Source organism: Dromiciops gliroides, chromosome 1, assembly GCF_019393635.1.
Source record: "Dromiciops gliroides isolate mDroGli1 chromosome 1, mDroGli1.pri, whole genome shotgun sequence".
Classification (NCBI taxonomy): Eukaryota; Metazoa; Chordata; class Mammalia; order Microbiotheria; family Microbiotheriidae; genus Dromiciops; species Dromiciops gliroides.
Genome location: NC_057861.1, coordinates 207,528,123 through 207,542,750, shown reverse-complemented (window position 1 = coordinate 207,542,750; position 14,628 = coordinate 207,528,123). Strand labels below are relative to the sequence as shown.

General features: G+C 36.5%; 1 protein-coding gene across 1 annotated transcript in view; it reads right to left on the bottom strand.

Moving 5' to 3' along the window:
* CD226 (CD226 molecule) overlaps nucleotides 1-13,914 on the bottom strand; it is a 92,206-nt gene extending 78,292 nt beyond the window's left edge. Inside the window, exons 1-2 of the mRNA XM_043979456.1 lie at nucleotides 13,791-13,914; nucleotides 13,149-13,487 (exon numbers count right to left, since the gene is read on the bottom strand). Coding sequence (XP_043835391.1) covers nucleotides 13,149-13,487; nucleotides 13,791-13,836 — 385 coding nt within the window. The 5' untranslated portion in view covers nucleotides 13,837-13,914. The remainder of the gene's footprint in view (nucleotides 1-13,148; nucleotides 13,488-13,790) is intronic.
* Between the last annotated feature and the right edge of the window lie 714 nt (nucleotides 13,915-14,628).

Below are 14,628 nucleotides of genomic sequence, written 5' to 3'. Positions count from 1 at the left end.
ATCAAAACAACAAAACTGAGTGTGATGGACTAAACTGGAGGAATCTACATAGAGAAAGAAACTAAGCTAGTATGTATTGGTGACCCTAGAATAGAGAGAATAAAATACAAATTATTCACCTTGGCCTTTTTAACACTTCTTGGCATCTCCTTTGACAGATGGTAACATTTGAGAGAGGGCACTCCCTAGTTACAACTTAGTACCTGTCACAAATATGAAGCAGGTAGGAACATTTTTATACATTCTGCTACCGAATTTGACATGGGGAGAAGAGAGCAAAGCATTCCAGTGGGAGGTGGGAGGAGAAAGGACAAAAGCTTAAAGAAAAATTAAAGGAAGAATGACAACCTACCTTAAAAAGATGTTATTTCCTTCTAATTAAGAAAGATTCAAGTCAGAAATAAATGAATAAATATAGGCTGTTTTCAGTGATATGTTAGATGCTGAAATCAAAATAAGGTGGAAAGCAAAAGCCAGAATAAAAGGAACTAACAATTCATATTTATATAATACTTTAATGTTTACAAAGTACTTTGCTCATAATCCTGTGGCACAAGTATTCAAGTGTTAGTTTCCCCATAGAGGTCAAGTTTCTGGCCCAGGTTCTAAGAGCTGGCAAGTTGTTGGAACTGGAATTTCTGAACCCAAGGTCAAATATTTTTAATCAAACTGCCTAGACCCATGATCATATAAAATCTGCCATAACTTCTGGAAGGCATGTGACAGTCCACTCCCATAAGGCCAGTTTCACCTTCACAAAGACTTTTCTAGCCAAAGTGCCTCTTCCTGGCTACCACTCCCTTATAAGAGTGTGTACCTCTAATATAATGTAAGTTCCTTAAAGGTAAGGACTTTCTTTTTTTTATATAACTTCATGCAACTAGCACTTTGTATAATGTCCCATGCATAGGAAGTGCTCCATAGATACTTTTTAATTATTTCATTCATTCATTCATCAGTCAAACCAAAGATTTCTGTATATATCCAAACCAAAGGATTTTTGTTGTTGTTGTTGTTGTTGCTGAACAGCAACTACAAGAAATTGAACAAGCCATAAATAAGCTCCCTAAGAAAAAAAATCCCCAGGACTAGATGGAATTACAATGGAATTCTGCCCAACATTTATAGAATAATTAATGCCAATATTATGTTAACTATTTTTTTTTTGCAGGGCAGTGAGGGTTAAGTGACTTGCTGAGGGTCATACAGCTAGTAAGTGTCAAGTTAAACTATTTTTTTTTAAAAGTAAATAAGGAATTTTATGTGCCAACTTCCTTCTATGACACAATTTGATGCTTAAACTAAAGAATGAAAGAATAGAGGAAAGAAACTATAGGCCAATTGCCCTAATCAATATTGATGTAAAAATTTTAAATAAAATATTAGCAAGATTACAGCAATAAACAAAGATCATACACTATTACCAGGTGGGAATTTTATCTGGAATGCAGAGTCAGATGGTTCAACACTAGGTAAACCATAAACATAATTGATGATATCAATAACAAAAATCATATGATTACCTCAATAGATGCAGAAAAAGCTTTTAACAAAATATGACAACCATTCCTATTAAAAACACAAAAAAGCATGGAAAGAAATGGAACCTTTCTTAGAATGATAAATAGTCCTAATCTAAAAACAAGAGCAAGCATACCCATAATGGGGATAAACTAGAACCTTCCTAATAAGTTCAGGTGTGAAGCAAGGTTGTCCATTACCACTATTATTCAATATTGGATTAGAAATATTAACTAAATCATGAGGCAAGATAAAGAAATTAAATAAATAATAGGCAACAGGGAAACAAAACTGTTACTTTTACAGATTTCAAATTATATTACAAAGTAGTCATTATAGAAACAATCTGGTACTGGCTAAAAAATAAAGTGGTGAATCAGTGCAATAGATTAGCCACTCATACAAGAAATGACAATAATATTTTAGTGTTTGATAAGCACAACAATCCAAGCTTTCAGGGTAAAAAATCAAAATTTGTCAAAAATTGCTGGGAAAACTGGAGAGTAGTTTGAGAGAATTTAAGCATAGACCAACATCTTAATTCCAAGATAAGGACAAAATGGGTACATGATTTAGAAATAAAGGATGATATAATAAGCAAATTAGGGGAACATGGAAAATTTTATCTGTCCAATCTATGGATAAGCAAGGCATTTATGACCAAACAAAAGATAGAGAGGCTCACAGGAAATATAATGTACAGTTTGGATTATATTAAATTAAAAAGGTTTTGCACAAACAAAAACATTACAGCCAAAATTAAAAGGAAACCAGGAAACTGGGAAACTATTTTTACAGTGTTACTCCAATAAAGGCTTCATTTCTCTAGGGAACTGAGTCAAATTTATAAAAATAAGCCATTGACCAAATTCATAAATGGTCAAAAATTATAATCAAGCAATTTTCAGAAGAAGAATCAAAGCTACTTATAGTCATAGGAAAAAATTATCTAAATTGTTATAGAGAAATACAAATTAAAACAACTCTGACATACCACCTCACACCCATCATATTGGCTAATGTGACAGAAAAGGAAAATAACAAAAGTTGGACGGGATGTGGAAAAATCAGGACACTTGTTGAAGTTCTGAGCTTAACCAACCATTCTAGAGAACAATTTGGAATTTTGCCCAAATGGCTATAAAACAATATCACTACTAGGTCTGTATCCCAAAGAGGTCATAAAAAAGGGAATAGGATCTATATGTACAAAAATATTTACAGATGCTCTTTTTTTGGTGGCAAAGGATTGGAAATTGAGCGAATTCCCCATCAATTTAGGAATGGTTGAACAAATTGTGGTATATGACTTTGATGGAATATTATTGTGCTATAAGAAATGAAGAGCAGGATAGTTTCAGAAAACCTAGGAAAATCTAAATGATTGAAGGGAGCAGAAGCAGGAAATCACTATACACAGTAACAGCATTATTGTAATGATGATCAATTGTGAAAGACTTAGCTACTATAATCAATACAATGATCCAAGGTAATTCCAAAACATTCATGTTGAAAGATCCTATCCCTCCAGAGAGAGAAAACTGATAAATTCTGAGTGCAAACTGAAGTATGTTTTTTTTAACTTTCCTTATTTTTCTTGCTTTTTTTGCAACATGGTTAATATGAAAATAAGTTCTGCATAATTTCGCATGTATAATTGATATCATATAGCTTGCCTTCTCAATGGGGAGGGGAGGTAAGAGAGGAAGGGAGAAAATTTGGAACTCAAAAATTTTCTAAATACTAAAAATAAATAAATATTAATTTTAAAAACAAAACAACTACACTCATCGCCTAAGGAATGGCTAGTTTATGAATGTACAGAAATAGCCTATTATTATGCTTAAAGAAATTATCAAAGGGATAATTTCCTGAAAATCAGGGAAAATCTGTATCAATTAATGTGAAGTCAAATGAGCAGAACTGAGAGAATAGTTTAAACAATAATAACAAAACAAAATAATAAGAGTTTTGGAAAAACTCATCCGTAAAATGGGGATAATAACACCTTCACAGCATCATTGTGAACATCAAATGAATTAACATATGTAAAGTGCTTTGCAAACCTTAACAAAACGCTTTTAGAGACAACTAGGCAGTAGCTAGTATAGGGAACAAAGCTTGATGCTTGAAATATGGAGGATCTGTGTTTAACTCCTGCCTCAGATACTTACTGTTTGACCCTGGACAAATCATTTAATCTCTCTGTGTCTCAATTTCCTCCTTGGTAAAAAAAAAAAAAAAAAAGAGGATAATAACATCACCAACCTCCCAGAATTATTATGAGGATACAACATGATACCTATAAAGTGATGAAACACACTAATCTCCTGACAAAGGTAACAAACTCAAGGCATGGCTAATGTGGGGATCTGTTTTCCTGGACTATCCAAATATGATACGATGGCTTTATATTTCTTTCACTGTGGGACAGGAGGAATTGGAGGGTAGAGAGAAGAAAAGGGAAATGAGGTTATCAAACAGAAGTCATTGAAGCATTAAAAAATCATATGGAAAAAAACATATCAAAGGTCAATAGGAAACAGACAAGTAGAACAGCTTTGGAAATGATAGACTGAATTTATTACACAGATAAAAAGAACAAGCTGTTCCTAACAGATTCACAGTTTCATGAACAATTCTATTTTTCTGTTCAACTTTGTATATAAAAACATTCATCTTATTTGGTCTCAGTTAAGTTCAGAATGTAAAACACAGAGAAAAAAGAGGGGAAAACCCCTGCAAAATGAAACTTTTAACTGGAAAGCTATCTACAACATATTCTGATTTTTTTTTATATCGTAATTTTCCTTAACTGAACCTCTGGCACAAATCTCTCAGTTATGTGGTCACTTCTGATATGAAAATAATCTGAAAGTTGAACATCTTGATTTTATAGTAATGGTGAGGTAAATCACTAACATAAATGAAGTTTCTTTTTCTCTGGCCTTCTAAATGAAGCAAGTCTCTTTCATACTTTCAGAAATTTTGTTGTTCAGTCATTTTCAGCTGTGTCTGACACTTCATGACCCCATTTGGGGTTTTCTTGGCAAAGATCTGATGTTAGATTTGAACTCAGGAAGATCAGTCTTCATGACTCTAAGCTCCATGCTCTATCACTACATCTGTGCTTTATCTCTAATACTCTATCTGCCCCACCTAGCTACCACATTTCATAAATATGGTTCAGAAATATAGTGTTAACTATATAATTATACATTTATCTAAGCCCTATAATGACATGCTGATTCATACAATTTTCAGATATACTTTGTTGATGAGTTGAAGTCCCCTACAAGTGTCTATATAAACAAAGCAACATACTGATTTATAAATGTCAAATTCAGTTCACTTTCTCCTTTCCTGCTTTAAATCTATTAAGTAATGCCTACTAAGTGATCTTTCTCTTACAGAAACTCCTACTCAAGCAGCTAAATTTTGCAGACACATGAAAGAGGAGAAACTTAAGTTCTATAATATAGCTACACTCTTTGTTCTCCTAGGCACACTTTCAAGAAAAGTCAAATATGGACTGCTTATATATTAAATACTTGGGACAGAAATGTGACAATCTAGGCCAAGACCATTTCCAGCTTCTATACCCCAATCTTTTTTTTTCTTCTTTTTCTCTTCATATATCCTCTTCATCCTCCCCGCCCCCCCCCCGCCTCATATCATGGAATATACAAGTGCTCCTTTGAAAAACTAAGCTTTCCATCTATATATTCCATCCAATCCCCTACCGACTCCATTGAGAATTTGTTCCTTCAATTATCCTCTCACTTCAATTTTCTCTCTCTCCACTACCTCCTTCCCTTATGCCTCCAAATATGCAGTTTCCTTTCTTTTAAAAGAAACTTTGACTTCACCCTGCTACTTCCTTTGAAAAACCACCTTATTTTTCTACTTTCCTTTACAACATAATTTCTCACAATTGGTTTACAACAGTAGTATGCATTTCCTCACAACCTAGTCTCTTAATTCTTTTTGCATCTGCCCATACTATTTTGCTCAAAATGCTTTCCTAAAAATTATCAATCATTTCACAGTGTCCAAATCCAATCGGCAATTTTAATCTTAATCCTCTTTGACATATCTGCACTGTTGACTAACTGCTGCCTTGAAATTCCTTTCTTGGCTCTTTGCCATTGCCTTCTCCAGGTTCTCCTACTTCAGATAATGAGAGAACCTTAGAATTAGAAAGGAAGCCAAAGATCATCTAGGCTATGACTTTCCAAAACAGAAATCCTCTCTACAATATACAGACTTAGCATGGAGGCCTCCAGTTAAAGGAAACTAGCTAGTTAGCAAGCCAGCCTACTCCATTTTGGGAATGATAATATTAGAAAGTTTTTCCTTATTTCGAGCCCAAATCTGCCTCTTTATAACGTCCACACAATTGTACTAGTTCTGCTCTCTGGAGTCCAGAAGAATAAGTCTAAGGTCCCTAATGGATGGAGTAGTTTGCCTTTTTCTTCTCCAGCTCATTTTACAGATGAGGAACTGAGGCAAACAGGGATAAGTGACTTGCCTAGGATCACATAGCTAGAAAGTATCTGAGGCCATATTTGAACTCAGAAAGATGAGTCTTTATGATCTAGGCCCAGTGCTCTATCAACTCTGCCACCTGGCTCTCCTTCATATTAGGTTTGGCCAATTATTTCAGCTTATTGAGGCCTTTTGGGAATCTGATCCTGTCACCTAACATGTTAGCTACCCTTCCCATATTTATTTCACCCAAATTTAATGAACACAGCATTGATTGTTTTTATCTGAGTCAGTGATAAGAATGTTGAACAAATCAAAGCCAAAGGGCAGAGACCAGTTTTCTTCACTGGGTCCTACTCATTCCCCAATTCCTAAATGTAAGGACTTCTGAAGGATCGATTCTCTGTTGCTTTTCAGTTTATATATACTCTCTCCCTCAGAGATCTATCCTTTCTCAAGACTGCAACCATTATCTATACAGGTGATTTTCAAATCTATATCTCTATTCCCAGATGTCTCTCCCAAGCTCTATTCTCACATTTGGTCTTGCTAGTTGGACATCTTTGACCTGGGTGTTCCACCAGTCTCTCAAAATCACCATGGCCAAAATCAAACTAATTATCCTTCTTACTATTTCTATTAATGTTATGAGCATTTTTTCCTCAGATTAGAAACTAGTCATTTGTTTTGTGGGTTTTTGTTTTTTGTTTCTGTTTTGTTTTGTTTTTACTTTTTCCTCTCTCTGATTCTCCTGGATCCAATCAGTTGATAACCCCTCCTTCATGACATCTCTTGAATCTGTCTCTTCCCTTAAATTTCCGATGTCCCACCAGAAGTTTATATCCTTAACGTCTCTTGTCTGGAATATTATAATACTCTCCTGTCTTTACAATGATGCTGAGAATAATGACAATAATTCTTAGTATTATGGTAACAGTAGGGGAAGTAAATTTGTAGTTATGGGATCTGAGTTTGAATCCAAGCTTTAATTATAACCTGAGAGAAATTGGTTGAGTCACTTCAATCTATCAGTAAACATTTATTAAGTGCCTACTATGTGCTAGGCACTGTGCTGAGTGCTAGAGATGGCAAAAGACAATCACTGCCCTCAAGGAGTTTTCAGTCCAACCTCTATAGGCTTCAGTTTCCTCAGCTGTAAAATGAGGGGCCTGGATTAGATAACCTATGAGTTGCCTTTCAACATTAGAACTATGTATGACCCTACTTATATTTGAATGGTAATTTATTTTTAACAAAGTGTTTCCCTCTAGACCTTGCAAAGAATAGAATATAAGTATAATTATTCCCATTTTCTGGAAGAGGCAACTAAGGCTCAGAGAGTTTATGTAATTTATCCACAGTCACATGAACCCAGATCTTCTAAAACACACCTTTCATCATGTCACACTCCCCTATTCAAAACCTATAAGATAAAGCCAAAATTCACTAGCCTGGCATTCAAGGTCCTTCACAAGTTGATCTAAACCTCTCCAGGCTTGTAATAACCCTTTGTTTGCTTCAATCAAACTGTTGTACTCACTATCCCTAAATACATGTTGTCCTTTTCTCTCTCTCTTTGCCTTTGCCCTTCTAATTCCCTCTATTTTAAATGCCCTCTGCTGTTCCTATCTTCTCAACAAAATCTATCCATCTTTCAAGTCCAATTTAAAGTAGTCCTCCATAAAGCATCTTCTCAGCACTCCAGTCATAAGAGAGTTCTGTAGGTTTTATATCACTCTGGGCAGATTATGAGCTTCTGTAACAAGCGATATTGAGTTGTACTCTTCTCTGGATCCCCTATAATGTGTAGAAAATTGTCTCAAGGATACTAAGTGCTCAATATATTGCTGGATAAAATAATGACTGAATGGTTCAGACAATTCAACAAATATATAAGCCCTTATTATATACAAGTTAGCTAAACTGACCTCCTTACTATCTCCCACAGGGATACCTTCCATCTCTAGTCTCTAGTTGTCATTGTTGTTGTTGAGCTATTTTGGTCATGTCCAACTCTTCATGACACAATTTGAAGTTTTCTTGGAAAAGATACTGGATGGAGTAGTTTGCCCTTTCCTTCTCCAGCTCATTTTATAGATGAGGAAACTGAGTCAAACAGGGTTAACTTACTTTTACTTTCCCAGAATCAAACATCTAGTAAGTGTTTGAGGACATATTTGAACTCCTGTCTTCCTGACTTCAAGCCCAGCACAATCCACCGTGCCACCTAACTGCCCTCTAGTCTTCATTATTTGTACAAACTGGCTCTTCATGTCTGCTGCTTGAATCCCTAGCTCCATTCCAGGATCAGCTCAAATGTTATCTCCTTTAAGAGGCCTTCTTTCCTGGCTCTCTCTTGCTCTCACTGTCTTTCCCTCTCTTTCCCCCTCTCCTTCCCTCTCTTTCTCCCTCTCCTTCTCTCTCTCTCCCCCCTCTCTCTTTTTCTCTCTCCCCCCTCTCTCTGCCTCTTCCCTCTTTCTCTCTCCCCTCTACCTTTCCCTCTCTCTCCCCCTCTCCCTCCCTCCTCCCTTTTTTATCTTTCCCTCCTCCCTCTTTCTCTCTGCCCTCTCCCTCTCCTCCTCTCTCATACACACACATACACACTCCAACCCCCACAAATTACTCTGTTTACTTTGACCGTATTTTTAAATACTAATCTGCATATATGTTGCTTAGACCCTTCCCCCAAATAGAATTTCAGCCCTCTGAGAGCCAAGACTATTTTTTCATTTGTCTGTTGTTTTTTTTTTTTTTTTCTGATGAGGCAATTGGGGTTAAGTGACTTGCCCCGGGGTCACATAGCTAGTAAGTGTCAAATGTCTGAGGCTGGATTTGAACTCAGGTCCTCCTGAATCCAGGGCCTGTGCTCTATCCACTGTACCACCTAGCTGCCCCTCATTTGTCTTTTTACCTTCAGTACACTGCACATCATAAGCAGTTAAGAAATCATTATTGAATTGAAGGAAAAAGAAGTGAATTGTTGATTTTTAAAATGTTAAGCCCCCTAGCCAACGTTGTCCCGTGTTACTGGTGAGAGGAGGGAGACTAAATCTTCACAAGTACCTTGCCACTTGTGACCTGACACCCAATAGAAAGCCTAGTGATTGTAGCTCCCTAAGCTATTTGCTGTTATTCCTCTGCAACATTCCATCTCTTGTCTCCCTGTCTTTGCATAAACTGTCCCCACCTACCTAGAATGCATTCTCTCTTCACTATATTTCTTGGAATCCCCAGCTCAATTCAAAATTTAGGTCAACTGCCACTTCCTCCATGAAGCCTTTCCTGAGTACTCTAGTTGCTAATGTTGTTCTAAAATTATTTTTTAAATGTTTTCTATTCACTAATATGCATCAGCAGTGTTCCCCTATAGATTATAAGCTCCTTGAGGGTACGGGTTCATTCATTTTTTATCAGGCCTGGAACATGGTAGGCTTTAATAAGTATTTCTTGATCGATTGTTTACAAAGAATTTTGAAATATCAAAGACCTTTTCCAAACCTGCCCCCCCAAACATTTTTTAAAAAACAATTACACATCAGGGGGGCAGCTAGGTGGTGCAGTGGATAAAACACTGGCCCTGGATTCAGGAGGACCTGAGTTTAAATCTGGCCTCAGACAGTTGACACTTACTAGCTGTGTGACCCTGGGCAAGTCACTTAACCGTCATTGCCCCGCAAAAAAAACAAACAAAAAAACCAACCAAACAAACAAACAAACACAATTACACATCGACATAAAATCTCAGAACTTTGGTACTAAAATGGATCTTAGAAAATGGTACTGGTTCTCTACAATTAAAAACTACAAATTGCTTCGTTCTAACAGGCTAAGCATGAATACTAAAAGGAATTGAAAGGGTGCTAGAAGATTTAGTCTTTTTGGTTTTTTAAAGTAAAAGGGAAAATGATTGAACCTCAGCTATGTTTCACAATTAGTTGGGGGCAAATGAATTCTGCATGACTGCAACTGGTGGCTTTAAGCCACCATGGCTAGATAAGTATAGACAACTCCTTTGGAATAGCTCCCTTATTTTATTTTTAATTAATTCATTTATTTTGCAGGGTAATGAGGGGTAAGTGACTTGCCCCGGGTCACAGAGCTAGTAAGTAAGTGTCAAGTGTCTAAGGCCGGATTTGAACTCAGGTCCTCCTGAATCCAGGGCCAGTGCTTTATCCATTGTACCACCTAGCTGCCCCTCCCCCTGATCTAGTTGCCCCCAGAACATTTTTATTTTTCAAGATATATCTTCAAAGAAGCCCAAGCTGACTTATTTGAGGAGAATAGTATTGACATCAACCTCCCAGTCCACCTAGGAGTAAGAATTTTCCTCTGTCTAATAATAATCATGGAAGAAAAGGAGAAAAGGAATGTAGCTGAGGCTATTAGTTTCTTTTTACTCCACCAAACTTCTCACTCCATTCCATCCCCACCATGTCCCAGATAAAAATATTAGCCTATTCGGTTAAATTCTTGAGGCTCTCCCAAGGACAAATTACAGAAAGTCTTGCTAGGGCTTTGATCAAATTAGGCCAAATTTGACCAAATTAGAATTTTTAGAGGTATAGCTCCATGTGAGGACAGTCCGAAGGAAGAAATTTTTCCCACTTTCCAGTCCTATTATTTAAATTTTTTCATGGACCACATAGGCACAATATTTCATACAGACCTGTCCCTTATATTCTGTGAAGTGAATAAAAAAGAGTTCCTGGGCCCTCCTTATAGAATAGGCATTTGTGAAGTAGAATACATTATTTGTGAAAACTTGCCATTTTCTATAAACTTCTTTTATGGCAGTGTAATTACTTAGACTTAGTATCATTAATGCAAAAATACAGCTAAAATTTCAGAAATCACATTTCATTCCTAAACAAAAAAGGAAAAATATGTTAAATATTGACAGACCAATACTTTTTCTCTAATCTGGCCTTCCAAACCACAGAGGGCAGACTGACAGAGACAAAAATAGGGATAGAGATAGAGAGAGAGAAATGCAAATGTAGCATTGTCAATATAAAAAGAACAAGGACAACAACAATAACACCCCTCCACACTAACTGCAAAGCCAACCCCCTTACTCATGCTGCAGAGTAATAATACAGCAACAAAAAGAATGTTGAATCTGTAATCAGAGGACCTCAGTTCAAATCCTGCCAGGACTATTTAATATCTGTGTCTTTGGGCCAGTCCCTTAACATCTCTAGACTTCTGTTTCTTTATCTGTAAAATAGGGGAATTTGGATGAGTTCATTTCTAAGGCCCCTTTTACTTCTACATCCTCTGCTACTAGATAGAAAATGTAAAAGCATGGTCATACTTTGTTACTCATAAAGATTCAATAATCCTACCTTAATGTTGCCACTTCAATTTAGTTGTTTGCAAATCCATCTCCTTTTCTCTATTCCCAACAGCCTACCTATCTGGGATGAGGCCAAACTACATGTTTTAAATTGACTGACTTCTGGCAGGAAGCAGAAAATCTCACTTGAGACTAAAACTATGTTGACCTGCCACCCAGAGAAGAAAGGTGAAACCCAGGTTTGTCTCCAGCCAATTGTGGACATCTGGTGGTTATTTCTTATTCCTGCCAAAGCTGTCTTCTATTATCATGGATAATTAAGTTGACTGTACTCTATAAGTTTACAAAAAGTACTTCACAGAGAAGTGAAAACAGAAGCCAAAAAGTACTAGAGGAGTAAAATGGATTCTTTAGTGAATGAATAGTTGAGCAAAGGGATCTTGACAACTGACACCAGGTGAGTGCCAGTTGTGGGGGATGGGGAGGATGTTGTGCTTAGGTACAAGTGAATATCAACAGGACTTTGAGTTCCTTCCTAACTCCCTACCTTTTGATGTTTTCTATTGGCAATGTCAGTGACAGTTTCAAGCTGTTACTCTCTTAAAAATAGGGCAATGGGAAATAAACAGAAGCCATGTGGGCAGGGCAGGCTTGGATAAGTAAGTGGTTGCCTCCACAGTATAATTCAAGGGAAACTCAAAAGAATCTCCTTTCACTAAAGAAAAATCACTCCTATTCTGCTGTGTCTTGAGTATACCATTGGAGATACTTCCCTTTGGATTAAAATTTAAATTCTCATAGTAGAAAGTAAAGCAATAAGCCATGATCAGCTATTAAATTAATTCATATTATTATTAATAATAATAACTGATGTTTATACAGAACTTTAAGGTTTGCAAATGAATTTAATACATTTTCTCATGTGATCCTTACAGCACTACTATGATTGTAGATACAATTATTATGCCTACTTTACAGAGGAGGAAACTGGGATGCATAACTAATAAGTGTAAGAGGATTCAAATCCTCTTCTATTCTTATTCCCAATGCTTGGTACAGTGCTTTGTTTACCATAAGTGCTTAATAAATGCTTTATTTGTTTATTAAAATTCCTATCTTCCAGGGGCAGCTAGGTGGCACAGTGGATAGAGCACTGGCCCTGGAGTCAGGAGTACCTGAGTTCAAATCCGGCCGCAGACACTTAACACTTACGTGACCCTGGGCAAGTCACTTAACCCCAATTGCCTCACTTAAAAAAAAAAATTCCTATCTTCCTGACACCAAGGCCAGGGACCTATTAGATTCATTGCCAAAATGATAGCAATCTCAAGGTGAATAACTCCCTAATGAATCAGACATTGGGGAAGATGGAGAGGGATCCAGGGTCGGGACATTGATTAAGGCCTATGTTGGATGCAATAAGGGAGCCCTGGGCATCTGTTAGGAACATGGATGCATTAGATGTCTAGGTAGAAGTGAGGTTGTAAAGAGGGGAGAGAATAATTCTGAAAGAGAAGGTAGAAGACAAACTCAACCTACTTCCCAACTTTACTTAGGATATATTTTGCCAATGGAAAGTCTTAGAACAATATATACCTTACCTCATTTATCTCATATTCAGACAGGTAAGATAATATTTCCATTAAGTGATTCCACTACAAACTCATCATATTGTAAGAACAATTAAATTGATTTGAATTGTTACCCCCTCTAAAAATTCTGTTCCCAGACTACAAAATACCATGTGACTAGTTACTGTGACTACTTATCCATTTCTACTTAGGTCTAGAAGTTTCTAATGATAAAGAGAATGAGAGTTCGTGCAAAGGAAGTTTGCTCTTACCTGAATGAACAACTTTTATCACCTTTTCCCAACGTCCATGAGGGAAAAGTTGAAGAATGCAATAATAAAGGCCAAGGTCAGCTTTTGAGGCATTATGAAAGAAAAGGGAAACATCATTTGCAGTCAAACTGGAGTTCAAAAAGCGAATGCTATTGATATAGTCTCTCCTAATGCGCATACCATATTCAGGACTGAAAATGGCCATGGAATCTTTCCCTGTTACTGTAATCTTGAACCACTCTACCTGACTTATCAAGTCCAATTCTGGATATATACACTCGAAAATCATATTCTTGGTAAGCTTTACAGTTGTATCCACAAATTCCTCTTCAGACATGGCTGAAATGTATAACATAACAGTAATTCAATTAGAATTTTTTAAATACATAAAATTCCAAATAAATAGCTGAATCTTTCTAAGACCTAGCAAAATTGTCAATGTAGTCATTCAAATAATCTAACAATCACTTTGTAAATCTAAAGAAAATTTTGCTGTTATCTATATAGCATCTAGTTTTCTCTGAACACCTGAAAAACATAAACATTTATGTGACCTTTGAATCATTGTAAATTCTGATTCTCTATTATACATAAGGGGAAATACACATAAAAAAGAAAGAAAGCCAGAAAAGGTATTCCTACCTTTGTGTGCCTGAAGAATTACAAAAAGGAAAGGAAGACAATGCATCTCTGGAAGCACTTGTAGGTTGTCATTGAGTTCAATACACCATTTCCTGCTTCTAAGATATCCGTATTGGGGCTTTTTTTTTTTTCTAAAGAGAACACAGTTAAAACAGCTTTACTTTCTTTTTCTTTTTTTTTCAAAACATCAAAGAACTCAAGGAAGGCATCTACCTTTGTAGTCAGCTTACTCTCATGTATAGATAGACAAGAACCTGATTCCTTTTTGTCACTGAGAAAGATCATCAGTTTATTTTCTTGCTTTTGCTCCAGTAAAGCTGTTCAGGTCACCAGCCACATCCACTTCATTTGTCTAAAATGATCCTGCTGCTAAAGATTCTATTTTCTGAGCCTGCCTGGCAGAGACTAAAGTAGAATGATTTGGGGGATTTGGGGGATTTTTTGTTTGTTTTTGGGGGGTTTGGGGGGGCAATGAGGGTTAAATGACTTGCCCAGGGTCACACAGCTAGTAAGTGTCAAGTGTCTGAGGCCGGATTTGAACTCAGGTCCTCCTGAATCCAGAGCCAGTGCTTTATTCACTGTGCCACCTAGCTGCCCCCTAAAGTAGAATGATTTAAGGACAAATAAGGCCTATAAGATCTCTTTACAAAGTTTTGCTTTCTGTAAGGCAGGCTCAGAATTTTAATTTGTCACTGGTATTGAACAACATATAGTTCAAATGAGAATAGAACATATATCTTTAAGGTAACTGGAAAGAAATTCTAATTGCCTTGCTTTTTGTAACCCTTCCCACCAGCTTCCTTTCTTGTTGGTAGAATAGCTGAAGCAAGAAACATTT